A 12,471-nucleotide genomic window follows, 5' to 3' on the forward strand; every position below is an offset into this window, starting at 1 on the left:
AATAAGTTTAACGTGTACTACTAATAAAAAGTTTATAAGGTATATTGATATAGATACATTTAATGTGTACTAATAATGACAACATATATACTAATATAGAAGAGTTTATAATACACTAATAGAAAACACTATTAGTATATAGAAATAATAGAATAACAGAATAATAATAATTAGTTTTAGAATACAATTATAACGTAAATATTATACAAGTAATGAAAAGTTTAAAATATACAGATAATGACAATGTAGAAGGTACTGTTAATGATGGTTCTCATCTGTAATAACAATGACATATTTTGAATATGCAAATAAGGTAAGATGAAAGGTACTATAAATGATAACTTTAATGTGTTCTAATAATGACAAGTTTAAAATATACTAATAATGAGAAGTTTAGAAGATACTATTAATGATGACTTTAAGGTGTTCTAATAATGACAAGTTTAGAAAATACTAACAATGACTATTTAAGAAGGTACTCCTATACTATTGAATGTGTTGTAATGATAACTTTAATGTATTGACAAATTTTCAAGGTATTAATGATAAGTTTAGAAAGGAGTATAATTTATCAATTTAATATGTAGTAGTAAAAATAAGGCTAGAAGGTACTCTTTCTGTTCATTTTAATGTGTACTAATAAAGACAAAACTACAAGGTACTAATAATAACGCGTTTAGAAGGTATTATTAATTATAACTTCAATGTGTACTAGCAATGACATGTTTAGAACGTACTCATAACAAAAAATTTAGAACGTGCTATTAATAATAATAATAATATCAATTTTAGAGCATACTAGTAACGATGAATTTAGTATATGATGATAATGACAAGTTTGATATATTCTAATAATAATAATGTGAAAATATACTAATAACAACATTAAAGTATACTAATAATGACAAGTTTAAAGTACTTTAATGACAACTTTAATGACTTCTAATATAAACAATTTTATAATATGCCAATAATGAGTAGTTTAGAAGGTACTTCCAACTGTATAAGTATTGCATAACTTCTTTGTCAAGTCTTGTAATCGCCGAATGGAAGGCGACTTACCAAACCTTCTCTTCCAGCATCTTCGGCTCTATTATCTCTTAATCTGCATTGGAATATATTTGTTCAAAAATTGTTTTATGCCTATACTCTTAAGAGGTTTTGATTTGGCATGTTCCAGTTTGCCCACAACTAGCCTGTGGTCTGAACTGCATGACATCAATATTATGTTTTTTACATCTCTGAAAAATCTTATGCGATTTAAGGTGAGGCTTGTCGGAGTATTTTTGCTATATGCTTTTCTACCCGTACCAAATCCTTTGCAATCTTTTTCAATGTGTCCATTCAGATCACCCATGATAACTACATTTTCGGCGTATGGTAAGTAGTTCTTAACATTCTGGAGGGATTCTTCATTACAATATTGTAAACTTGTGATTATTAGTACATATTAAAGTTATCATTAATAGTGCATTTAAACTTGTCATTATTAGTATATTCCAAACATTAATTATATGAAGACATTAAAGTTTTTATTTATAGTACATTCTAAATTTGTCTTTATTAGTACGTTCTAAACTTGTCATTATTAGTACAAATCATAGTTATCATATATAGAACTTTCTAAAGTTGTCATTTTAGTAATTTCTAAACTTGTCATTACTAATATATTCTAAACATTAAAGTTATCATAAATATCATCTAAGCATATCGTTAGTGTACTCTAAACATGTCATTATTCTAATCTTGCCATTCTAAGCTCGTTATTATTAGTACATACTAAATTTATCATTAATAATATCTTCTAAATTTGTCATCATTAATGTATTCTAATCTTGACATTATAAGCATATTCTAGATATGTCATTATTGGGATATTCTAGACTTGTCATTAACACATAACACATAACACATAACTTGTCAGTAACACATTAGTTATCATTAACAATACTTTCTAAAGTTGTCACTGTTCGTAAATTCGAAACATATCATTATTAGTAAATACTAAACATATCTTTCTTGTTATTCTAAACTTTATTAGTATACATTAAAATGATCATTACTAGGACCTTCAATACTTATCATTATTAGTACATTCTAAACTTGGTAATAATATTATATACCGAGTTTACCATTATTCTAAACTTGTCATTATTAGTCTACTCTAAACTTATGAGTATTAGTACATATTAAAGTTATCATTAGTAGTGTCTTCTAAACATGTCATATTGAAGACTTATTATTAGTACGCATCATACTTGTCATTAATAGCAACTTCTAATTTGCTATTATTAGTATTTTCTAAACTTTGCATTATTAATATATTTCAAACTTGTCATTATCACTACATATTAACGTCATCATTAATATAACATGTCATTATTAAAATACTGTAAACTTGTGATTATTAGTACATATTAAAGTTATAATTAATTATATTAACTTGTCATTGTTCGGATATTCTAAATTTTCATTAGTAGTATATTCTAAACTTATTGTTATCAGTATATTCTAAACTCATTATTATTATATTCTAAACTTGTCATTATTGGATTAGTACACCTTAAATTTGTATTCATTAATACAAATTAAAGTTATCATTAATAGTACCTTGTAAACTTATATGCTAAACTTGTCATTATTAGTACAAAATAAAGTTATCATTAGTAGAACCTTCTAAACTTATCGTTATTAGTATATTCCACACTTGTCATTATTTCTAAACATTAAAGTTACCTTTAACAGTATCTTCTAAACTTGTCAATTTTAGTATATTCTAAATGTCATTGTAAGTATATTCTAAACCTGTGATTATTAGTACATATTAAAGTTATCATACCTTGTCATTATTATTATAATTTAAACTAGTATATTCTAAACACACCATTATTAGTATATTCAAAACTCGTCATTATTAGTCAACTTATTGTATATTCTAATCTTTATTATTAGTATATTCCAAATTTGCCATTATTAGTACACATTAAATTTATCATTAAGAGAACCTTTTAATCTTATCATTATTAGTAAATTCTCAACTTGTTATTATTAGTATATTCTAAACTTGTCTTAACTAGTATATTATAAACTTTCATTAACATTCTAAGCTTCTTATTATTAAGTGCCATTATTAGTAGACATTAAAGTTATCATTTAATAGGATCTTTTAAACATATCACTATTGCTATATTTTAAACATGTCAATATTAGTTTCTTCTATACTTGTCATTATTTTCTATTCTAAACTTTTTATTGTTTGTATATTATAAACTCTTCAGTTATCATTAATAGTACTTTCTAAATTTTCATTATTACTAAACTTTAAGGTTATCATAAATAGTTCCGTATAAAATGGTCATTTTTAGTATATTCTAAACATCTCATTATTGGTACACATTAAAGTTATCAATAATAGTACCTACCCGGCGTTTATTTGTATATCCTAAACTTAATATTAGTATACTCTATATATGTAATTATTAGTTCACTTTAAAGATACTATTAATAGTACCTTTAACCTCTCTAGTACACATTACTAGTACACATTATAGCTATCATTATTGGTATGTTCTAAACTTTTCATTTTCAGAACACATTAAAGTTATTATAAATAGCTTATAAATTTGTATTTGCATTTGTATTTGTATTTGTATTTGTATTTGTATTTGTATTTGTATTTGTATTTGTATTTGTATTTGTATTTGTATTTGTATTTGTATTTGTATTTGTATTTGCATTTGTATTTGTATATGCATTTGTACTTGTATTTCTATTTGTTTTGTAATTTTCGTATGTTTATTTATTTATTTTTATTTTTTGTATTTTGTAGTTTTTGTATTTGTTTGTATTTATTAGTATAACATTAACGTTGAAAATATTTTCCAAACTTTTTATTATAAGTACATTCTAAACTTGTCAATGATAGTACCTTCTAAGCTTCTTATTATTACTATGTTCTAAACTTGTCATTAAAGATCTTAATAGTACATTCTAAACTTGTTATCATTACCACATTCTAAACTTTTTATTATTAGTACACATTAAATTTATTAGTTAGAGTGCATTCTAAACTTGTCTTTATTAGTATATTACAAACTTGCTTATTATTAGTACAAATTAAAGTTATCCTGAACAGTACCCTTTAATCTTGTAATTGTTGGTATATTCTAAACTTTCCATTATTAGCACATACCTATACCTTCTAAACCTCTTTTTATTAGTATATTGCAAACTTCTCATTATTAGTACACCTGTCAAAATTAAATGCATTATTAATATATCTTTTAAACTAGTCATTATTAGTATATTACAAACTTACCGTTATTATTATATTAAAAAAATCATTATTAGTACACATTAAAGTCATTGTTGGTATATTCTAGTCTTTCCATAAAAATTATCATTAACTATATCTTGCATTATAAGTATAATGTAAACTTTAATGTTTTATTAGTACAAATCAAATCATTCAAAGTTATTTAATAGAACCTTCTAAAATTGTCATTATTAAAACATATTAAAGTTATTATAAATAATATTCTATAGTTGTCATTGTTAGTATATTATAATCTTTTCATTATTAGTACAAATCAAATCATTCGATATTAGTACGTATCAAAGTTATTTAATAGAACCTTCTAAAATTTTCATTATTAAAACATATTAAAGTTATTATAACTATCATTTTCTAAATTTTGATTATTAGTACACATTGTATATATCATTAATAGTACTTTCGACAATATTCATTATTAACTTTTTCTAAACCTCTGAAATTAAAGTTATCATCAGTAGTTCCGACTGAACATGTTATTCTTAGTATATTCTAAACTTGTTACTATTAGTGCATACGAGTATTAAATTTATTATTAAATGTATATTCTAAACATGTAATTACTAGTATTTTGTAAAATTTTCACTATTAGTACTCATTAAAGTAATTATTAATACACATTAAAGATTTTACTAATAGTACCTGCTGAACGCTATACGTTTTTTCTAAATTTTCAATTTTATTGTGAATTAAATTTTTCATTAACATGTAAACTTGTCATATTCTAAACTTTTCATTGTCATTTCGCATAGATTTCCAAACTTGTCATTATTTTGATATTCTAAACTTCTCATTAATAGTATATACTAAACTTACCACTATTAATAGACATTAAAGATATTTTTAGTAGTATCTTCTAAACTCGTCATTATTAGTATATTCCAAGCTTGTCGTTATTAGTACAAGTTAACGTTATCAGTTATAGTACCTTCTAAACTTACCCTTATTAGTATATAGTACCTTGTTCATATTAGTACACATTAAGGTTATCATTAATAGTACCTTCCAAAAGTTGTCATTAAGGTACCTTAATAGCTTGTATATTACAAAAATCCTATTTTAGTGTATTCTAAACCACATTAGCACATATTAATACCTTCTAAAATCGTCATTATTATTATTATATTAAACTTGTCATCATCAGTATATTCTAAACTTATCTTCTAACATGCCATTTTTATATATTCTAAACTTTTCAACATTAGTACACATTAATTTATTCTATTGTGATTATTAGCATATCATAGTCTTGTCAGTATTAGTACACATTGAAGTTATCATTAATAGTAGTTTCTTAACTTTTTATTAGTATATTCTAAGCTTGTCATCATTTGCCATTTGCCATATAAGTTATCATTAATAGTACCTTCTAAACATCTCATTTTTAGTATAATTTAAACTTTTCATTATTGGTGTTTTCTAAATTTGTCAATATTGGATTACATTAAAGTTTACAGTAATAGTACTTTCTGAACTTGTCATTATTACTGTATATTAGTACCTTCTAAAATCGTCATTATTATCATTATATTAAACTTGTCATTATCAGTATATTCTAAACTTATCTTCTAAAGTTTTCTTCTAAACACGCCATTTTTATATATTCTAAACTTTTCAACATTAGTACACATTAATTTATTTTATTTTGATTATTAGCATATCATAATCTTGACAGTATTAGTACACATTGAAGTTATCATTAATAGTAGTTTCTTAACTATTTATTAGTATATTCTAAGTTTGTCACCATTTGCCATTTGCCATATAAGTTATCATTAATAGTACCTTCTAAACATCTCATTTTTAGTATAATTTAAACTTTTCATTATTGGAGTTTTCTAAATTTGTCATTATTGGATTACATTAAAGTTTACAGTAATAGTACTTTCTGAACTTGTCATTATAAACTTGTCATTATTAGTACACATTAAAGTTATCATTAATAGTACCTTATAAACTTGTCTTTGTAACTAGACATTAAAGTTATCATTAATACTTTCTAAATGTGTCATTTTAGTACACATTCATTTTATTATCAATAGTACCCTCTATACTTGTCAATTTTTGTATATTATAAACTTGTTATTATTAATACATATTTAAGTTATCATTAAAAGCTTCTCTTTATTAGTACACGTTAAAGTTATCATTAATAGTATATTATAAATGTCATTATTAGTGCACATTAAAGATATCATCAATATTTTCTAGTGATGTCAATATTCATATATTCCAAGCTTGTTATTAGTACACATTAAAATGATCATTAACAGTACCTTGTCAATATTAGTATATCCCAATATTAATCATTAGAAGACATGGAAGATTTCACTGATATCATATTTTAATTTATCATTATTAAACTTGTCATTATTAGTGCAAATTAAATTTATAATATATAGTACCTTCTAAAGTTGTCATTATTAGTCATTTCTAAACTTGTTATGATTAACTTGTACACAGTGAAGTTATCATAATAATTATCGTCTAAGCTTATCATTAGTATATTCTAAACATATCATTATTCTAAATTTGTCATTCTTAGTATATTCTAAACTCGCTATTATTAGTACACATTAAATTTATCATTAATAATACCTTCTAAATTTGTAAATATTAGTGTAATCTAAACTTGCCATTACAAGTATATTCTAAACCTGACTTTATCAGCATATTCTAAATTTGTCATTATTAGTATATTCTACACTTGTCATTATTAGTACACATTAAAGCTTGTCAATATTTGTATGTTCTAAACCCTAATAATTAGTACACATTAAAGTTATCATTAACAATATTTTCTAAAGTTGTCATTGTTCTTATATTCGAAACATATCAGTATTAGTAAATAATAAACATATTTTCTTTGGTATTCTAAACTTGTCGTTATTAGTACACATTAAAGTTATAATTATTAGGGCCTTAAAAACTTATCATTATTAGTATATTCTAAACTTGGTAATACTAATATATTCCAAAGTTTATCATTATTCTATACTTATATTCTAAACCTAACATTATTAGCATATTCTAAATTTGTCATTATTAGTATGTTTTACACTTGACATTAGTACACATTAAAGCTTGTCAATATTTGTATGTTCTAAACCATCATTATTAGTACACATTAAAGTTATCATTAACACTACTTTTTAAAATTGTCATTGTTCGTATATTCGAAACATATCAGTATTAGTAAATACTAACATATCTTTTTATAATTCTAAACTTGTCCTTATTACTACACATTAAAGTTGTCATCATTAGGACCTTGTAAGCTTATCATTATTATTATCGGCTGAGAAGAAACCTGCACAGCGAAGCTATAGCGGTAATCCCCTACCACACTCCTGGCCAAATGGCCACTTCCGGAAGGGAGTGTGTGGTTGGACATTCCGCATAAATCATCGGAAATTTAAAATTCCCGGCTCTGTGCAGGTGGCGCAAGCGTCTACAACCCCACCTCCCCCTCCCTATCCCCTCCCTTCTCACTCGGCTGCACGGATTGAGCCGTCACTTAGCATCGCGGAACCAGACGAGTCGGTCACTCAACAACCCACCTTCTTTTCATGCCGGTAAGTCTGGTTCCTGCTCGTGCTCTTGTGTTCTCGTAGGGAGCCCTACCTGTTCTCCTGCAGTTTTTCCCCTTCGGTGTTGTGTCCAGACACCTTTGGGACACCCCGTCTATGATTATCATTATTCTATTTTCAGACCAAACGCTTGTGTGTGGAATCCGGCTGCACAGCCAGGATCTCGTCAGACGACCACCACGACCTCTGCTCCCGCCATGCCCCTTGTTTCTCACAAGCTGGCTTTAACCCCCTAGCCTGCGTTGTGTGCAAAGCGCGGGTTGAGGAGATTCGTGCTGCTCCTCCCAAAACCCGTTCCAAGCTAGCCGCCCTCGAACTCCTTCGGGAGGCATGGCGCAGAGCTCGGAAATTGAAATCCGCTGACGACCCCTCCCTGGTGTGGGCGGATCCGGCGTTAGGCGTGGAATTGGGCCTCGTTCGCCCTCGCCATCCGTCTCCCTATGTCTCCGAGACTTCCGTTGGTGCACAACCTGGGCCTCTCGGAGTACAAGGGGACGAGTCTGATGTTGCGGAGTATGGTGTCCCCGAGCGTCTTCAGGCCTCTCGGCAGCCCCATACATCCGACCATCAAGGGTCCTTAAAACCCTTACGGCTTGCTTTGTCAAGCACCCCCACGAACTCGTCTTCCTCCCTAGTTCACTCGCGTGAACCCGGCAGGAAATCTCGCTCGAAAAAGAGGTCTGCCTCACCGAGGTCCAGGACGCTCAGCTTGTCCCCACCCTCCACAGCCTCTCCCCCCAACTTACCCTCCCTTCCTCGCTCTCCTTTTCCTTGCCGTAAATCCCACAAGGGCAGGGAGCCGGAGGACGAAACGAGGGGAGAGGGAACTCTGGCTGCCCAAGTGGCTGCCCTCCTTCCGTCCCTGATAGGCCCCGTCCTTGAATCGGCCCTATCACATTATCCGGCCTTTCAGGCCGCGCAAATCATAACGCACCCCTCTCCAGAGCAACCTCCTATTGAACCTACGGCTCTAGCCCCCCCTCCCACTCTCCCTCCTGGTCCTTCCCTCCGCCCCTCCGTGCCGGCGACAGGTATAGGACTAGAAGGCCCATCTCAGGAGGAGCCCCCCAATCAGACGTCCGTCGGGTTGGACGGGGTGGAGGACCACTACAGTTCTTCTTTACCTTATCCTCCTACCATGACGGACTCTTTTGAGTTCCGCCCCTTCTCATGGTGTGACCTTCCCCGGTCCTGGGAGTACTCGTTTGGAGAAGGCCACAAGCTAGTGGCCTGGTCTCCCGACTACTCGCTACCGGAGGGCTGGAGGAGGAGAGATGACGTTATCCTAAAGTGGGCCAACGACGAGGAGGGGGCTAAGGTTCTATATAAGATTCGACCCCTCTCCGCCCCGGCCTCCACGCCCTCCAGGATTTCCACCTCTAACACTCTGGACGCATTAGGTGCTCTCCTGGAGAACCCTCGTTTAAACCCTGATGGGCATATGTTTGTCGACAGGTCGGGGGACTCGCCGGCGGTAGCACTCTCCCCAAACGCCTGGTTCCCGCAGGAGAAAGGGGAGAAGGCCTTAGACATCCCTGCTCTCTTCGAGCGGGCCCAAGACCAACCCAAGACGGTTCCTCCTCGACGGCATATCCCTTCATCATTCCCCGTCGTCCTGCCACCACCCTTCGCGCCGGAGGGCCTGCGCGATTGCTTATGGCACTCGGGCAGGGACCCCGCCCTCCCCCATCAACTTAGTGAACCGGAGGCTAAGTTGCTGACGACGGAGGCCTCGACCAGACAAGACCTTGCCTCTACCATCTCGACCGTCACGGCAATCGCGATGATGAGGAACTGGCTGACGACGCTCGCCACGAGCTTTGAGGACTTCCCGCGGGAAGAATTGAGGTGAGTGGGATATTTCAATCTATACAGAGGGTCCAGACCTGTCCTGGCGAGAGACGCTCAGGTAGCGTCTTCACCCAGGACGGAGCCTCTTGACTAGCGCCCGAGGACGAGGTCGTTCGGAAACGACCTCGGCCTCGCATATGTTATACGTTCTACAATTGAGCGATGTGACTTTATTACACCCTCCGGGGATCGGGATCCTTCTCGCCCTACTAATTTGATTCGCGTGTTTTCTGTATGCAGAGACACCCTGGCGGCACTCTCTACCGTGGCAGAGGGTACAGCCAACATGGCGTCATCAGCCCTACCCCCAGCAGCGAGGGCCTTCACCGCGGCTCGTTTGGCAGCTCGTCAGTCTGCAGCGCGGTCGGCCCCGGAGATAGCTCGCCGGGGCGTGGTGAGAGCAGCTCCCCTTTCCCGTGGTCTGTTCGACCAGGAAGCGACAGACCGCGTCTTCGCTACGGTCCCGACCGTCATCCAGATCCAACAACCCTCCCAACCTTCGGAGACACGCGATAGTGACCATCTCCGCTAGCACAGTTCTGGACTTCCTGTCTTGGCTAGCTGACACCACCAACAGGGCACCGGCGACGATATCGGCTCACTACGCAGCCCTCGCTGATCCACTCTGCTTCGGCATGAACATCAGAGTGCCACAAAGGGCGCGAAACCTTCTAATGAAGGGGATCCGCGCCTCGAGAGAGCCGAGACGTCAGCCGGTCCTAGCCTGGTCCTTGCATCGTGTTCTGCAGTACCTGACGTTCGAAGGGACCATCATGGAGGAGGAACACTTCCTTCAACGTGCCGTCTTTCTGCTCGCCCTGGCTACGGGTTACAGGGGGTCACAGCTGGCGGCGATCACCCGCCACCAGTCCTTCTCCAAACTGGAGGAGGACTGCTCTGCCCTAACTCTCGCTCCATCACCTACATTCCTAGCCAAGAATGAGCAGGCGGACGACATGATTAGCCCTATCAGAATACCATCCTTCCTGGAGGAAGGAAACCCACACCCGCTGTGCCCGGTCCGTGCGTTTAAAGACTACGTGGAACGCACGGAAGGGGTGTCCGAGGATCATCTCTTCTACAATTCGAAATCTCGGAACCCCCTAACCCCGAGGTCCCTGGCGCGTCTACTTTGCCGCGTTATAGAGAAGGCCGACCCGGGCCATGCCCCCCACGCCCACAACATCAGAGGCCTCGCGGCATCGCTGGCGTTTCTCCGCACCCACTCTGTGGAACGGGTGCAGGACCTCGGGGGCTGGGCATCAGCAACTTCCTTCAGGACACGGTATCTCTACCACTCGATCACCCCTGTCCCATGTGTCGCCATGGGAACGGCTCCACCCCTCTCTTCGCAAAAGAAGGGGGGCAAAGGGCGACCGAGGGGTAGGGGAAGGCCCAGGAACCGCTGAGCAAGATACAATATTCTACATAGAATTTATGCACTATGTAAATTGTACAATATTATTTTTATAAAAATAAACAAATAAATGAATATATATATATATTGATATTGATATTGATATCGATATAAGTACTTGATGCTTTTTGTCTCCCCTCTACTGAATGATAAGATGAATAGTCTCCCATACGAGACACACGTAATAACGGCTTGAGCCCTGTCCTCGACTACAATTTGGGCTTCACCTTCTCCTCCCACCTATCCTCGTCTCATGCATAGCTTCGCTGTGCAGGTTTCTTCTCAGCCGATAATACTTCTTTGTCGCGGCTAGTGCCGCTTAAATTGTTTTTATCGGCTTAAGAAACCTGCACAGATTTAGGGTCCCTCCCTCCTCCCACAGGCGAAGCCTTCATTTCTCATTGAAGTGACGGCTCAATCCGTGCAGCCGAGTGAGAAGGGAGGGGATAGGGAGGGGGAGGTGGGGTTGTAGACGCTTGCGCCACCTGCACAGAGCCGGGAATTTTAAATTTCCGATGATTTATGCGGAATGTCCAACCACACACTCCCTTCCGGAAGTGGCCATTTGGCCAGGAGTGTGGTAGGGGATTACCGCTATAGCTTCGCTGTGCAGGTTTCTTAAGCCGATAAAAACAATTTAAGCGGCACTAGCCGCGACAAAGAAGTAGTATATTCTAAACTTGGCAATACTAATATATTCCAAAGTTTATAATTATTTAAAACTTGTCATTATTTGTATATTCTAAAATTGTGAGTATTAGTACAAGTTAGTTATCATTATTACTGGCTCCTTAACATGACATTGTTAGCTATTTTTTTCAAAACTAATCATCATTAGTACGTATTATAGTTATCATTAATAGCAACTTCTAATCATGCTATTATTAGTATTTGCTTAAATTTGCATTATTAATATAATTCAAACGTGTCATTATTGCTACACATTAACATTATCATTAATATAACCTTTTAAACTTTAAATTACTACAATATTGTAAACATGTGATAATTAGTACATATTAAAGTTATCATTAATAGTGCCTTTAAACTTGTCATTATTAGTATATACCAAACATTAATTACTAGAAGACATTAAAGTTTTTATTTATAACACTATTCTAAGTTTGTCACTATTAGTACGTTCTAAACTTGTCATTATTAGTACAAATTATAGCTATCATATATAGAACCTTCTAAAGTTGTCATTTATAGTAATTTCTAAACTTGCCATTATCAATATATTCTAAATTTTTACACATTAAAGTTATCATAAATATTAT

The 12,471-nt window shown here is 34.6% G+C and overlaps 1 protein-coding gene across 1 annotated transcript; it reads left to right on the forward strand.

Moving 5' to 3' along the window:
* The first annotated feature begins 286 nt into the window (after nt 1-286).
* Nucleotides 287-10,449, forward strand: LOC143033552 (uncharacterized). The gene is made up of 3 exons (XM_076199045.1): nt 287-313; nt 8,045-9,771; nt 10,015-10,449. Exons 1-3 carry the CDS (start codon nt 287-289, stop codon nt 10,304-10,306), a joined length of 2,046 nt encoding a protein of 681 aa, XP_076055160.1. The 3' UTR covers nt 10,307-10,449.
* The last annotated feature ends 2,022 nt before the right edge of the window (nt 10,450-12,471 follow it).

This window comes from Oratosquilla oratoria, chromosome 16 (genome assembly GCF_046742065.1).
Source record: "Oratosquilla oratoria isolate Oo_2021 chromosome 16, ASM4674206v1, whole genome shotgun sequence".
Taxonomy (NCBI): Eukaryota; Metazoa; Arthropoda; class Malacostraca; order Stomatopoda; family Squillidae; genus Oratosquilla; species Oratosquilla oratoria.